The following is a 12,380-nucleotide window of genomic DNA, read 5'->3' on the forward strand; positions in this document are numbered from 1 at the left end:
GTTGAGGGAAGAGCGCGCCCACGGAGTTACACCTTCATGACGAGCACAGTCAAGTTCGCTTGTGCATTCACAGTAGGGGTGTAACGGTTCGCGTATTCATACCGAACGGTTCACGGGGTGAGTTCCAAATGGAATCAGTATTCCCTATTTGATCATCCCTATGTGAGCAGGACACGCGTGTGCCGTGCCCTATGTAGCAGTTTGGAATGCACTTGGCAAAGGGAGCGGCGTAATTTCCTCATTATCTTCAGCTGGGATTTTTAAACATTTTCGGTTTCGGTTTTCGGCCAAGTGCATACTAAATTTTCGGTTTCGGTCCAGAATTTTCATTTCGGTGCATCACTAATCTGCATAATTCTTTTCTTTTTTTTTAGCCTAACTGTTGCAAATAAAAATATTTTTTTATTTTAAAGAGTTTATAAAAATATGCTTTGTAATAGGCTGCTGTATATAAAAAGTAATATAACTCTTAAAAATATGAATTATATATTTATTTATGCCGGCGCTGCGTTGTCACAGGAAAATCCCAGCTGAAGATAATGAGGAAATTACGCCGCTCCCTTTGCCAAGTGCATTCCAAACTGCTACATACGGCACGGCACACGCGTGTCCTGCTCACATAGGGATGATCAAATAGGGAATACTGATTCCATTTGGAACTCACCCCGTGAACCGTTCGGTACGAATACGCGAACCGTTACACCCCTAATTCACAGCCTTTTGTGCCATTGTAAGTTGTAATATTATATTTATTATTATTCTGTGTATGTAATATCATATAGGATGCGTTTGGTTGAGTTAATAAACGATGCAGTAAAGCACTTCATTGTACCGGTCTTTAGCTTCAGCGCGCGCCCACGGAGTTACACCTTCATGACGAGCACAGTCAAGTTTGCTTGTGCATTCACAGCCTTTTGTGCCATTGTAAGTTGTAATATTATATTTATTATTTTGTGTATATAATCCCATATAGGATGCGTTTGGTTGAGTTAATTAACGATGCAGTAAAGCACTTCATTGTACCGGCGCGCGCATTTCAAACAGAAATGCACAGCATTAATAAATACTGGGACTGTCCTATACATAACACTGCAATGAGAATATTTCTGTTATAAAACGTAGTGAATTCTCTGGGTTTAGTTGTTTTTCAGCGCGCTGTTGTGGGAAGCGTCAACAACGCATTCTGACCAGCACAGTCAAGTTCGCTTGTGCATTCGCGTCATTTTAAGCATATGTAAGTCGTAATATTACGTTTTTGTAGTATAAACATCTGATTAAAGTCATATAGGATGTGTGTCGTTAAGTCAATAACCCGCAGTGCTTCACTGTACCGGTGATCATCTTAAGTTTCAGCACGCTCTCAAACAGGGGAAGAGCATCCACAGGAGTTATAACCCTTCACCTATGCGTGATTTTGTGCTAATATAAGTTGTAATATTATATTTATTTTGTATAAATATCTGATTGTTCTCATATATGATGCGTTTAGTTTAGGGATGCACCGATCCACATTTTTTCACTTCCGATCCGATCCCGATACCAGAATTTGGATATCGGCCGATACCGATACTATTCCGATACCAGAGCTGTGTTTGCTTTAATATTATTATTATCATTATTGTTGATTTTATATGATGCTGACATAAACTCCACTCAACAGGCAAGTATGATATGAACATAATAGTGACCCAAATTATCACGGTTATCAATTTATATTTGAAAATCAACAAACAAAAAATAAATCAAGCAGCTCTAAGCACTTTTTAAAGCTAGATTCTGTGTGATTTCCTTCCTTTTAATGGCCGTTGTCAATGACGTCGTCAATGCGTCGTCAATCTGCAATGGATAATGCATAAATCTCTAATATTATATCTGTAAATATATTCTCAAGCAATATTCTCATCAGTGTTCTATCAGTTATGACACATTTAAATCTAGCATATTTTGTGTAAGAGCCCATACAGTATTCTAGTGAAATAAAGCATATATTTTCATATGATTTAACAGTTTATTTGATTAAATATCAAAAATCCAAAAGGTGTGCATCATACCTAACACCTAGATGAACACTTTACAGTCAGTTTTATGACTAAGTCATTCTCTTCAAATGCCATTTAAGTTAGAAACGTGTATAGCCTACCAATGTTTTATGTAACTTTAGAGACGGTCCCTAGATTCGCGAACGTCAAGCCAACCTAATGCCAGTCATATAAGATGCGCTGTGGTTCTGCTGTGTTTTGTTTGAAACTATTTTCTGTGCTGAAATATAACAAACTGTTAATCTCCTGCGTGCATCGCACGTTTATCTCTGCTTTGAGTGTAGATTTCAGCGAGAGTGAGAGCAGCGCGCGCGCTGAACAAAACTACGCTAATCTGAACGCCTCTGATTATTATATTCATAAACTCAATATAAACACGTGTGATTGGTTATAATGCGAAACGGGATTATAACAGATGGCTTTTGAGAAGACCATAATAAGTTCAAAGTGGCTGGTGTGAGTGTTACACAGCCGAAATACACCTGCAGATGACGATTGTCAATGTCAAGCCCTGATTATTATCTCTTAAATGTCACCCTAGTCTTGTCTGCTTTTTTAAATGTTTGATTGCGTTTGTTGTGTTGTACGACGCGAGGGAGCTTCCACCTCTCTGAATAACGGTTTTGCAAACATTGTCTTGCTCTGCAGTGTTTCCAGTGTGAAGTATTTCCACACAGCTGACATGTTGGCTAGCCACAATGCTGCTCAATGCTATCCTGCTGCAAACTGCGGAATGGATTTCCTGAGTGGGGCGTGTCTCATAACTCTGTGTCTCATTGAGCCGCGCCTCCGTTCAGGAAATCCATTCCATAGTTTGCAGCCAGCTAGCAGACAAGCCGGCGGGAATCACTTTTGGAAAGCGCAGACGTGGCTCATGGGTATCGGATTTTTCCGCAGGTTGGATCGGGAAAATCCGATACGTGAATTAAGTTGGTATCGGTCCCGATACCGATACTGGATCGGATCGGCCCCATCCCTAGTTTAGTTGTTAATTAAACTTCTAAGCGCTTCAGTTTATGGTTGTTGGTTCATTCTCTCCAGCTTCAGCGCGCTCTCAAACAGCAACATTATTCCTAATAGACTAGACTAATATTACAGATGTTTACTATTACTGTAATATTAAACATATTTTTTTTTCAAAAACACAGAAGCATTATTTTTTATAATTAGCACTTTTATTGTTCTCGTATCATTTCCATCAACAATATGGTTTGATTAAAACCATTTCTTTATCGTCTGTGCGGAGGTTATTTCATGCACTTGCATTCTGATTCTTTATTATGCAGCCTAAGTAATGCTGTTCAATTACTTGTTTGCATTATTTAGGTATATTATTTTTATTTTTTAGACAATATAATTTTTGGTAACATTTTACAAATAAGGTCTCATTTTATTAATGCATTAACTATCATGAACAAACAGAGAGCAATAACCTTTGTTTCTTTTAGTAATAAAATGTTTGTGTTTTGTAACAGTCCATTCACAGTTCATACCTAATGTTAAAAGACACAACTTTGGGTCTGAATATGTTGAGATTAACATGAACTAAAATTAATAAATCCTGTTGAAGTATTGTTCATTCATTGTTGGTTAACTAATACTAACAAAAATTAAACCTTATTGTAAAGTGTTAAAAAAAAAATTTTGGCCATAGGAGTGTAAAATTTATTTGAAAAGGTAAGGAATCTCACACTGGTTCAAATAGGCTACTGTAGTGTATAGGTTTGATTTATGTTGAAGTGTTTGGGACATGGCTTTTAATGGTGAGCCTTTTGTTTTTGTAATCAGGCTCTCAGAGTTTATTAAAATTTGTATTTAGATTTATCGGCCAATATATCGGTTATCGGCTTTCAAATATTAAGAGTTATCGGTATCGGCCAAAATGTTCATATCGGTGCATCCCTAGCTGCAGCCCTACATTTAACGATGTGAATATTCTTCTGTCCCTCACATTAAGCTATGGTATGGCTTTAGATGACTTTGTAGCAGTCTGACTTTAAATCTGTCTTTTGAATTGCAAAATAACATTAAAGTCAACTGTTGTCCAAAAAAAATGTTTTGTTACTGGTGGAAAACAACCATTATGTCGATGAGCCACAATTGTGTAGAAGAGGATGTATTCGAATGGTGATGAACAATAGCCTTGTTTAAGTTACTGTTTAGAACGGACCATGGCTTAACAGAAGTGAAACACCCAGATGTTCATCAATACGTCTCCACCCTCGCCTGTCTCCTCTAGACAAAAGCATATTTGGAGCTCTGAAAGAGTCCTTGGCAGCTCTGCATGCAGTAAATTATCAAGTCTTGGAAAAGAAATATGCCAACCCTGCACAATTATGAGTCCAGCGATAATAACATAGACTACTGTAAGCCTGATCCTGAATGGAAAATTGCCATTATAGGAAAGTGTATGGGATCTCTGTCCTTTAGGAAAGGATCAGAGTCGGCCATCACGAGCTGACCTTGATATGTGGAGGTAACATAACAGGAATGGGTGGAGCTAAGAGAGTCTTTCCGATTGGCTGAACTGGTGCAAGGAGTTGCCCTAGACAACATCAGAGCTTACAGAGACAATCAGACGTGAGGCAGAATGGAGCCCCACTGGTAGACAGGGGGTGGAGGGGGATTTTCTTTTTTTTCTTTTTGGAAGTAGGAAGACTGCTGTCTGTCTGGCTGAGTCTTGCTGTCTCATCCAGTCAGTCAAATAGATCACACCCAATCCTGTATTGGTGGTTGGTGGAGTATATCTATTCTTTATTGAAAGAAGAAATTTGCAAATAGTGATGTTTTCTGCATTTAGGATAACTATAATATTTACATTATCAGAAAGGAAATATCTAAATGTCTATTTTGGGAGAGATGGAGTCTCACATTTTTCACTCTTTCTTTATGAACTACTCTTTAAAGGTGATTCACTTTATCTGCAATTACTTTTTCTAGTACCATTTTGAGGTAGAATTCAGGTTCTCAGGCTAAGGCAAACATTTAGTCCAAATTTAGTACTTAATTTTTAGATCACTTGGTTAATATTTCACACTTTTCCATTTGGAGTTAACATTTGCATGCAAATTTGTTAATTTTATTAATTATGTTTCCATGTTCAGCCGGCAACCCTGCAAAATATTAGAGGTTACGTCTCCCCATTCCAATGGCACAGTCAACGGCCATAGCAAACATCGCATAGAGGGGGATTCAATTGTGATCAGCGACAGTGACGAAGAGCCCACAGTCACTTCTCCCAAAACACCATCTAATGGGTCAGTGTTCTGAACTGCCTTTCTATTTAATGGCTTTATATGTGTATCCTTGAACTCATTTTCAAATAAATGGTGTGTTTTATGCTTTGTTGTCTTAAGCAAGAAGAAGAAGGCCACCAGTCCATCTTTATTTAAATACAGAGTTCAACCTGTCAGCCCAGAGGGTGGTGAACCATTAGTTGTAAAAGCTGCTCAGATAAAGTGAGTTGCACATTCTTTTTTTTTTTTTTATTAGAGATCGATTCATGAATAAATGCGTTCTGTCTGTTTCTCTTGCTTGTTTACTAATAATGTAAAGGCATTGGGAAAAAAATAACTTGCTAATTTATTTCCTCGTTTCATCCTATAGTCGTAAGAAAAACATTTTTAGTCGAGACCGATTGAAGCTTCTTCTTAAACAGCACTGTGAACCAATGAACGGGACCATCAGACTGAAGGTAAAACAATAATTTATTCAGTTTTTGGACTGCAGTTGTACAGTTTGCCCAATTTTAATTATTTTAATTTTAATGTGTTTTTTTTCCCCTCTGGTTGCTGTTATTCTTTCCAGCCATCTACAGTTGTTAAACATAAGTTAGCGGAACACAATTTCTCCCACTTCTTCCCGGACGAGCCCCCAGTGTTTGTCTTCAGTCCACCAGGGAAGGGGAGAGGTCGTCGTCCAAATGATGCCTCTCCAACAGAGGTCTGTGTTATTGTATGCTTGCATGTCTGTTTAGAATTAGATTTTTTAAACTTGGCCATCTTCATTCAGGCTATTACAAGCATGACTCATTAAGAAAAAAAACTGTCTGGTGTTAAGTTCAGGACATATGCAGTTTTAAATACTGTTTCTCTAAAGATTATTTTTTTTCCCCCCCAAATTTAGATGAATTATGTTGAGGAGAAGTTAAAATTGATGCAGCAGAAAGAACAAATGATGGCCACGGGTAAGTTTAAAACGTAAAATACGTTACAGACTAAAAAAAAATGTATCTAGTAGTCATTGTGTCAATTATGGATTGCATCTATTTGACCTCAAAATATTTTTTCTTAACTGTAAAGAAGATTTTAGGTTGGATAGTATTAGTCATAAATCACTCTCATTTACAGTGCTCCGTTGTCACGTGACCAGGAGCTAACTAGTGTGCAAAATTTAAAGAGCTGAAGAGAGTAGATGAAAAGAACCCAGCGATTTCCTTTGTAAGCCGCCTAAAGTGACCGATATTGTAACTCCTGAGGTTGATGTTGGCAATCATGTGGATCCACCATTGTAAAGCCCGTGGGGCGGAGGTTGCAGATTACACTGAATCCACATTAGAGATGCGCGGATCAGCCTTAACATCACCTGCAAATCATCCACCCAAACGCTAGGATTTTCTCTGATTTGGATAGCCACACCCGACCATCACATCACAATTATTATAATTCTCAGTGTTACCTGTCATATGGTAACATATTACACTGATGTAGGCTTTTTTTAAATCAACATTTATTTAAAGTAAAAGTTCTTTGGTGAAATTTTTTTACAAAAATTTTAATTACAAATCTTAAATTGTTACTGTTTCCATCACTGCAACTTCCCGAACACACACAAGACATTAAATCCGTTCAGCCAGGTGATGCCAGTATATCCTCTTTTCCACCTCACTTTTAAATTGCTTATAAATGCCTGTGCATTACTTTCAAATTAGCGGCAATTGCTTGAGTGGTGGACTCATTATTATTCTTAAAGGGTTAGTTCACCCAAAAATGAAAATTCTGTCATTAATTACTCACCCTCATGTCGTTGGACACCCGTAAGACCTCCGTTCATATTCGGAACACAAATGAAGATATTTTAGTTGAAAGCTGATGGCTGAGAAAGGCTTCACACAGGCCTCCATTGGCATTCAGTACATTGACACTTCCAAGATCCATGAAAGGCACTTAAAACGTCGTTACAAAGTCTATCTCACCACAGTGGCTCTACAATAATCTTACAATGCGACGACAATAGTTTTTGTGCGCAAAAAAAAATCAAAATAACACCTTTATCCAACTTGTTCTTGTCTTCCGTGTGCGCCTCCACGACGCATGCGCGAGAATATGACGTAGCGCCGGTGTTCGGGAATCGATGAAATACACACTTAAGCACCATTTTGAGCACTACGCCGAGACCTAAAGCACGATCAATGTAGAATCCAACAGCTTAGACACGCGCGTCTTCCTCTGCTCGTAAACAAATCGCTTCTGGGTCATATGTCCGAACGCCGGATCTGCGTCATATTCTCGCGCATGCGTCGTGGAGGCATACACGGAAGTCGAGAACAAGTTGGATAAAGGTGTTATTTTGATTTTTTTTTGCGCACAAAAACTATTGTCGTCGCATTGTATGATTATTGTAGAGCCACTGTGGTGAGATAGACTTTGTAACGACGTTTTAAGTGCCTTTCATGGATCTTGGAAGTGTCAATGTACTGAATGCCAATGGAGGCCTGTGTGAAGCCTTTCTCAGCCATCAGCTTTCAACTAAAATATCTTCATTTGTGTTCCGAATATGAACGGAGGTCTTACGGGTGTCCAACGACATGAGGGTGAGTAATTAATGACAGAATTTTCATTTTTGGGTGAACTAACCCTTTAATGAAAAACACAACAACAAAACGGTACAATGACAAGCTTAAAAAATTGAATTTTTATTAACAAAACAATTAAGACTGGGGCGGTGCCCCGGTGGAAAAGTGATGTAATCTGTGTGCGACTGAACACTGTGTAACACCAGTAACAACGATTATCGCAGCAAGCCTAGTGTGTAGCAAAGAAAAGAAAAAAAAAAAAAATAATATATATATATCTCCATATCCTAACTTTTTGAAGTTTGGGACAACCAGTGCTACAAAATAAAAAATGAAATTTGCTGTTTGTTTACATGGCTTGCATTATAAAGAAAAATTCAAGAAAGAAAGAGAAGATCTTATAGAGGCCAAAAAGAAGGAAAAAGAGGACAAGGAGAAAAAGAGAGAGGAGATGAAGAGGATAGTAGAAGAAGAGAAACAGAGGCGGAAAGAGGTGAAGGAACGAATGAAGGTCGAGAAAGAGAGGGTGAGTTGGAAGAGTTTTTTTTTTTTTTTCTCAGTGCATATCTCATGTCATCTCCAGTCTTTCACACATACCTGCTTTTTGGTCCTACATACTGTATGTCTAAGTATATTATTCTTATAAATGTTTATCTTTTGTTATATGCCATTTAATTATTGCATCTGTTATCATTTTATAAGTTGTTTACTGTAAATCTAATTCCATAATCATCTCTTTGTGATGTGCTTCAGGAACGAGAGAAGCTAAAGGAGGAAAAGAAAAAATATGCAGAACGACTGAAGTTATGGAGCAAACCTCGAGAGGACATGGAGTGTGACGACCTAAAGGTAAGCATTCTCCGGGAGACCTCTTTGTGTAGGCACATACATAAGCAGCAGACAAAACGCTGTTTTTAAACTTTCCTGTCTTCAGGAGCTGCCAAAGCCACTTCCAGTGAAGACACGTCTTCCACCAGAGCTTTTTGGAGATGCTCTGATGGTCTTAGAGTTTCTGCATGCATTTGGAGAGCTGTTTGATCTAAATGATGAGTTCCCTGATGGTGTAACACTTGGTAAGCTATACTTACTGGCTGCTCATAAATGCATTACACCATGGGATATTGTTTGCATATTCTATGTGACCCCGCGCTGTGAAACCCTGGCTAAAGTCGCATAATCTAATTATGAGATGTAGAGCGTCAAAGTAGTCATAGCCATAAAAAAGACCAAAACAGGTAATTTGTGTTTATTGCTGTAAATGATAGATTATACCAAGGGCTTTGAGATGCAGTACTCAATTTTTCATTTATAATATTATAAATACTGAAATTAATGATTTTATTGACACTACGTTTTATTGTTTTGCACCAAAAATCCCGGAGTTGGGCTTCTTAAATATTGATTTTAATTGTCTCTTTGTTTACTTTCGACGCAGAAACAACTGCTGATTCTTGTATCATTCGGTTCAGAAACTTATTTTTTACAATTACAAAGTGCAAACTAGAGATGGCGAAAACTAAACATTTTCTTGACCGACCACCAAGCCTCATTAGCCGGTTGAAACCGGTTAACCGATTAGTTTAAAATATGCTGCGCTATTTGAAATAACAGCCGCGAGCCGCACCTGCAATTTCGCAACTCTGTCGCATCTCTCTGCCGCTCTGCCTCCCGCTCTCACACACACACTGTCCCGGCGCCGCCGCCTGCCTTCCACTCACGTCACTTTTTTAAAATCCCCTACAGCGCGAAACATGAGTCCCGCAAACGCGGCGCCGAGGAGAATGTTTGTAATCAGAGGACAAATGGCTCCTTAGTTTCGAAATGGTTTGGGTACAAGGTGATCGCGTTGAAAATAAAGGCATTTGTCTAGCGTTAGAAGCTCATTTGAAACATTGCCGCGGCTCATTTAAGAAAATGACAGCTCCGAAGAGACGCCGCTTTAGTTCGAGGTAGTGCTAACAAAAAGAAAGATGATGATAAACACCTTATGTGTTACCACTGAAATGTAGATGTAATATATTTCCAAATGTAAGCCCATCTTATGCGGAATGTTGTCTAATGTGTGACTGCAACACGATAAAACCAATGGATAAAACGGGCACCTTCACAATGCGTAAAAGACGCACTGTATCACAAGTTGCAACTTACATCTGTGTCGTTCTTTTTGGTGAAATGGTCCCACACACTACTTTTCTTTGCACGCTTCATACTGTCGTCTGCCCTGGCTCTAACCGCAAACCTTGTGAGCGTGCAAACCCAAACGCTGTGACCTCGCGCCAAATGTTTTTATTGGTTTATTAAGTACAAACAGTCGAGTTATGAAAAATTGAGTGTGAGGGATTTGTTCACTTCACACAAAAAGATTTTGGAATGAGATGGCTAACTGTAGTAGCGTTTAGTCCACTGTCTATAATAGCCTAATTTAGAGATCACTTTTTTTCAACCGACAACTTTTATCGGTTAACGTTGAAACGGTCAACCATTGGTCAAACGGTCATCGGTTAACATCCCTAGTGCAAACAGACCATAATATCAATTAGGGATGGGTCGCGATTTTCGAATATTCGATTAGTTATTTAATTATAGAATATCGAATAGTATGTGCGATTATCGTCCAAAAAAAATCCCCATGTTGTCGGTGCTGATGTGGTGCTGACGCGTTCATGTAACCAGAGGCGCTGCCAGTAACGCTCCTAAAAGCTGCCAGTCAGCTCTCAGGGTGTTTCATACTGGACACGTTTGCTGCGGTCCGAGTCTGATTCTTCCCTCCGCCTCCGCAGTGTTGGTCTGGTTTCACACTCAACTTTAACCCTGGTGCGTTTGCGTTCATCTTACGTCATCACAAACGTGCACGGGCGTGATAGAAAACAGAACGCGGGTCAATATGGGCTTTTTTAAATTAGTTTGGTGCTATTATGTGCAGCTGAGTAAACGACACTTGGTTTAACCGTATGTGTGTCGCTTGAAGGCGGCTTTGCTGCTTGCAAACAGACTCTTTTGAGGAGACGGTGAATTGCCATTCATTTGCTGCCCAGATTGCACTCTATGCGCGAATACACTGCAGGCTCGCTCTCGCGATCGTATCTCAGCTAAATCATCAACACTATCATCTCTTACGTGTATGTTATTGAACTAATGACATTGTAATCGGCTAAAACGCATGCGCTGGTTACTACCCGAGTGCTGTTTGCACATTCACGTGAATCACGGCTCAGCTCCGAGAGCAACCGAGCTCCGGTTGTGTGTTCTCGGGTTCGGTACCTCAGTGCACACCAAGCTCTGTAGGTAAGCTTTCACATTAGCAATTTTTCATGCTAACCGTGCCCCATTCCGAACTGAAATGCCAGAGTTAAAACGCCCTGAGACAACAGAAGAATAACGTCTCACGCGCACGCTGTAGACTTGTGGCATTTATCGGTTGCGGTAACTTGGGGCGATGTCACATTACAGTCATATGTTTCAGCATGTTACAATAAATATATGGCTTGAGTTGATATAGCCTATTCCCTAATGAATTAAACAGTTTGTTATCCTACAGATTAAGAGCGTGAATGGTCTCTCCCCCTCTCTCTCTGTTTATACGCGTGTAGCCTTTACATGCGTGCATGCGGGGGAGGAGTTGCGATTTTCGAATAAAAATCGAATAATTCCCAGCGATCGTCGAATATAATTTTTGCTTGAAATGCCCATCCCTAATATCAATCCGCACGAGCAACAATCAGGTCAGTGTTGGGAAAGGCAAGAAAACTGCGACTTAAGCCGGGTTCCTATTTCTGTGTGGATTTCTTTGTGTCAACACCGAAATTTCAGGAACAGCTTATTTGTTTATTTGTTCTAACTCCACCTTCTGCCTATATATCCATCTTATATTAAAGATATTTAATGGCTGCTACGTGTCGAAATAGTTTGGTTTTTGAATGCCGATGCGCTGGGTTTATGAATTCCCTCTCTGACAGGGCGGCCACGGCACACGAAGCGCAATGAACAGAACAGCTGATACAGTTGACTTAATAATGATTAATATAGGCCTTCTGTTTTTGTAGGCTTTATAAAGAACCCGTATTATATATTAATAATAAAAAAGTTGCGCATGTCCTTCGTAAGCGAAGCTCTTGCGTCTGATGTTTCGGTTTGTAGCCTATACGAATAGAACGTGCATGAATGAGAACATAAAGTGCGGGACGTGCTTTATGTAAAAGAGTTAAGCGCAATGAGCCATGAAAAAAATCATAATGAATCATAATCGAATCAAATCGTGAGGCAAGTGAAGATTCACAGTTATGACTGTCTATACAAAGTTTGAGACTGACCTGTTAACTTGGTAGGGCATTAGTCCTGGATTTACTCCAAATGATACACAATAGCCCAGAAAGAGGTTAATGAGATTTTCTATGGATGTTTTATATATTAATGGATATAGGCCTATTAATGTCATTTTTCTACTGATATTTCATTTTACTAATAAAGTTATAGCCTACAAATCATTGACTTGGTAAATCAAGCTTTTGTGGTACTCCCATATGTTTCGATGTTTCACACTTTTTGTA

General features: G+C 39.1%; 1 protein-coding gene across 2 annotated transcripts in view; it reads left to right on the plus strand.

Moving 5' to 3' along the window:
- Positions 1-12,380, plus strand: part of baz1a (bromodomain adjacent to zinc finger domain, 1A) — a 58,855-nt gene that overhangs the window by 11,568 nt on the left and 34,907 nt on the right. For both annotated transcript variants that reach the window (XM_079832611.1, XM_079832610.1), the window contains exons 4-11: positions 5,144-5,296; positions 5,396-5,497; positions 5,646-5,733; positions 5,847-5,981; positions 6,165-6,225; positions 8,205-8,359; positions 8,587-8,682; positions 8,768-8,906. In XM_079832611.1, coding sequence (XP_079688737.1) covers positions 5,144-5,296; positions 5,396-5,497; positions 5,646-5,733; positions 5,847-5,981; positions 6,165-6,225; positions 8,205-8,359; positions 8,587-8,682; positions 8,768-8,906 — 929 coding nt within the window. The remainder of the gene's footprint in view (positions 1-5,143; positions 5,297-5,395; positions 5,498-5,645; positions 5,734-5,846; positions 5,982-6,164; positions 6,226-8,204; positions 8,360-8,586; positions 8,683-8,767; positions 8,907-12,380) is intronic.

Source organism: Gobio gobio, assembly GCF_949357685.1.
Source record: "Gobio gobio genome assembly, chromosome: 13".
NCBI classification, from domain to species: domain Eukaryota; kingdom Metazoa; phylum Chordata; class Actinopteri; order Cypriniformes; family Gobionidae; genus Gobio; species Gobio gobio.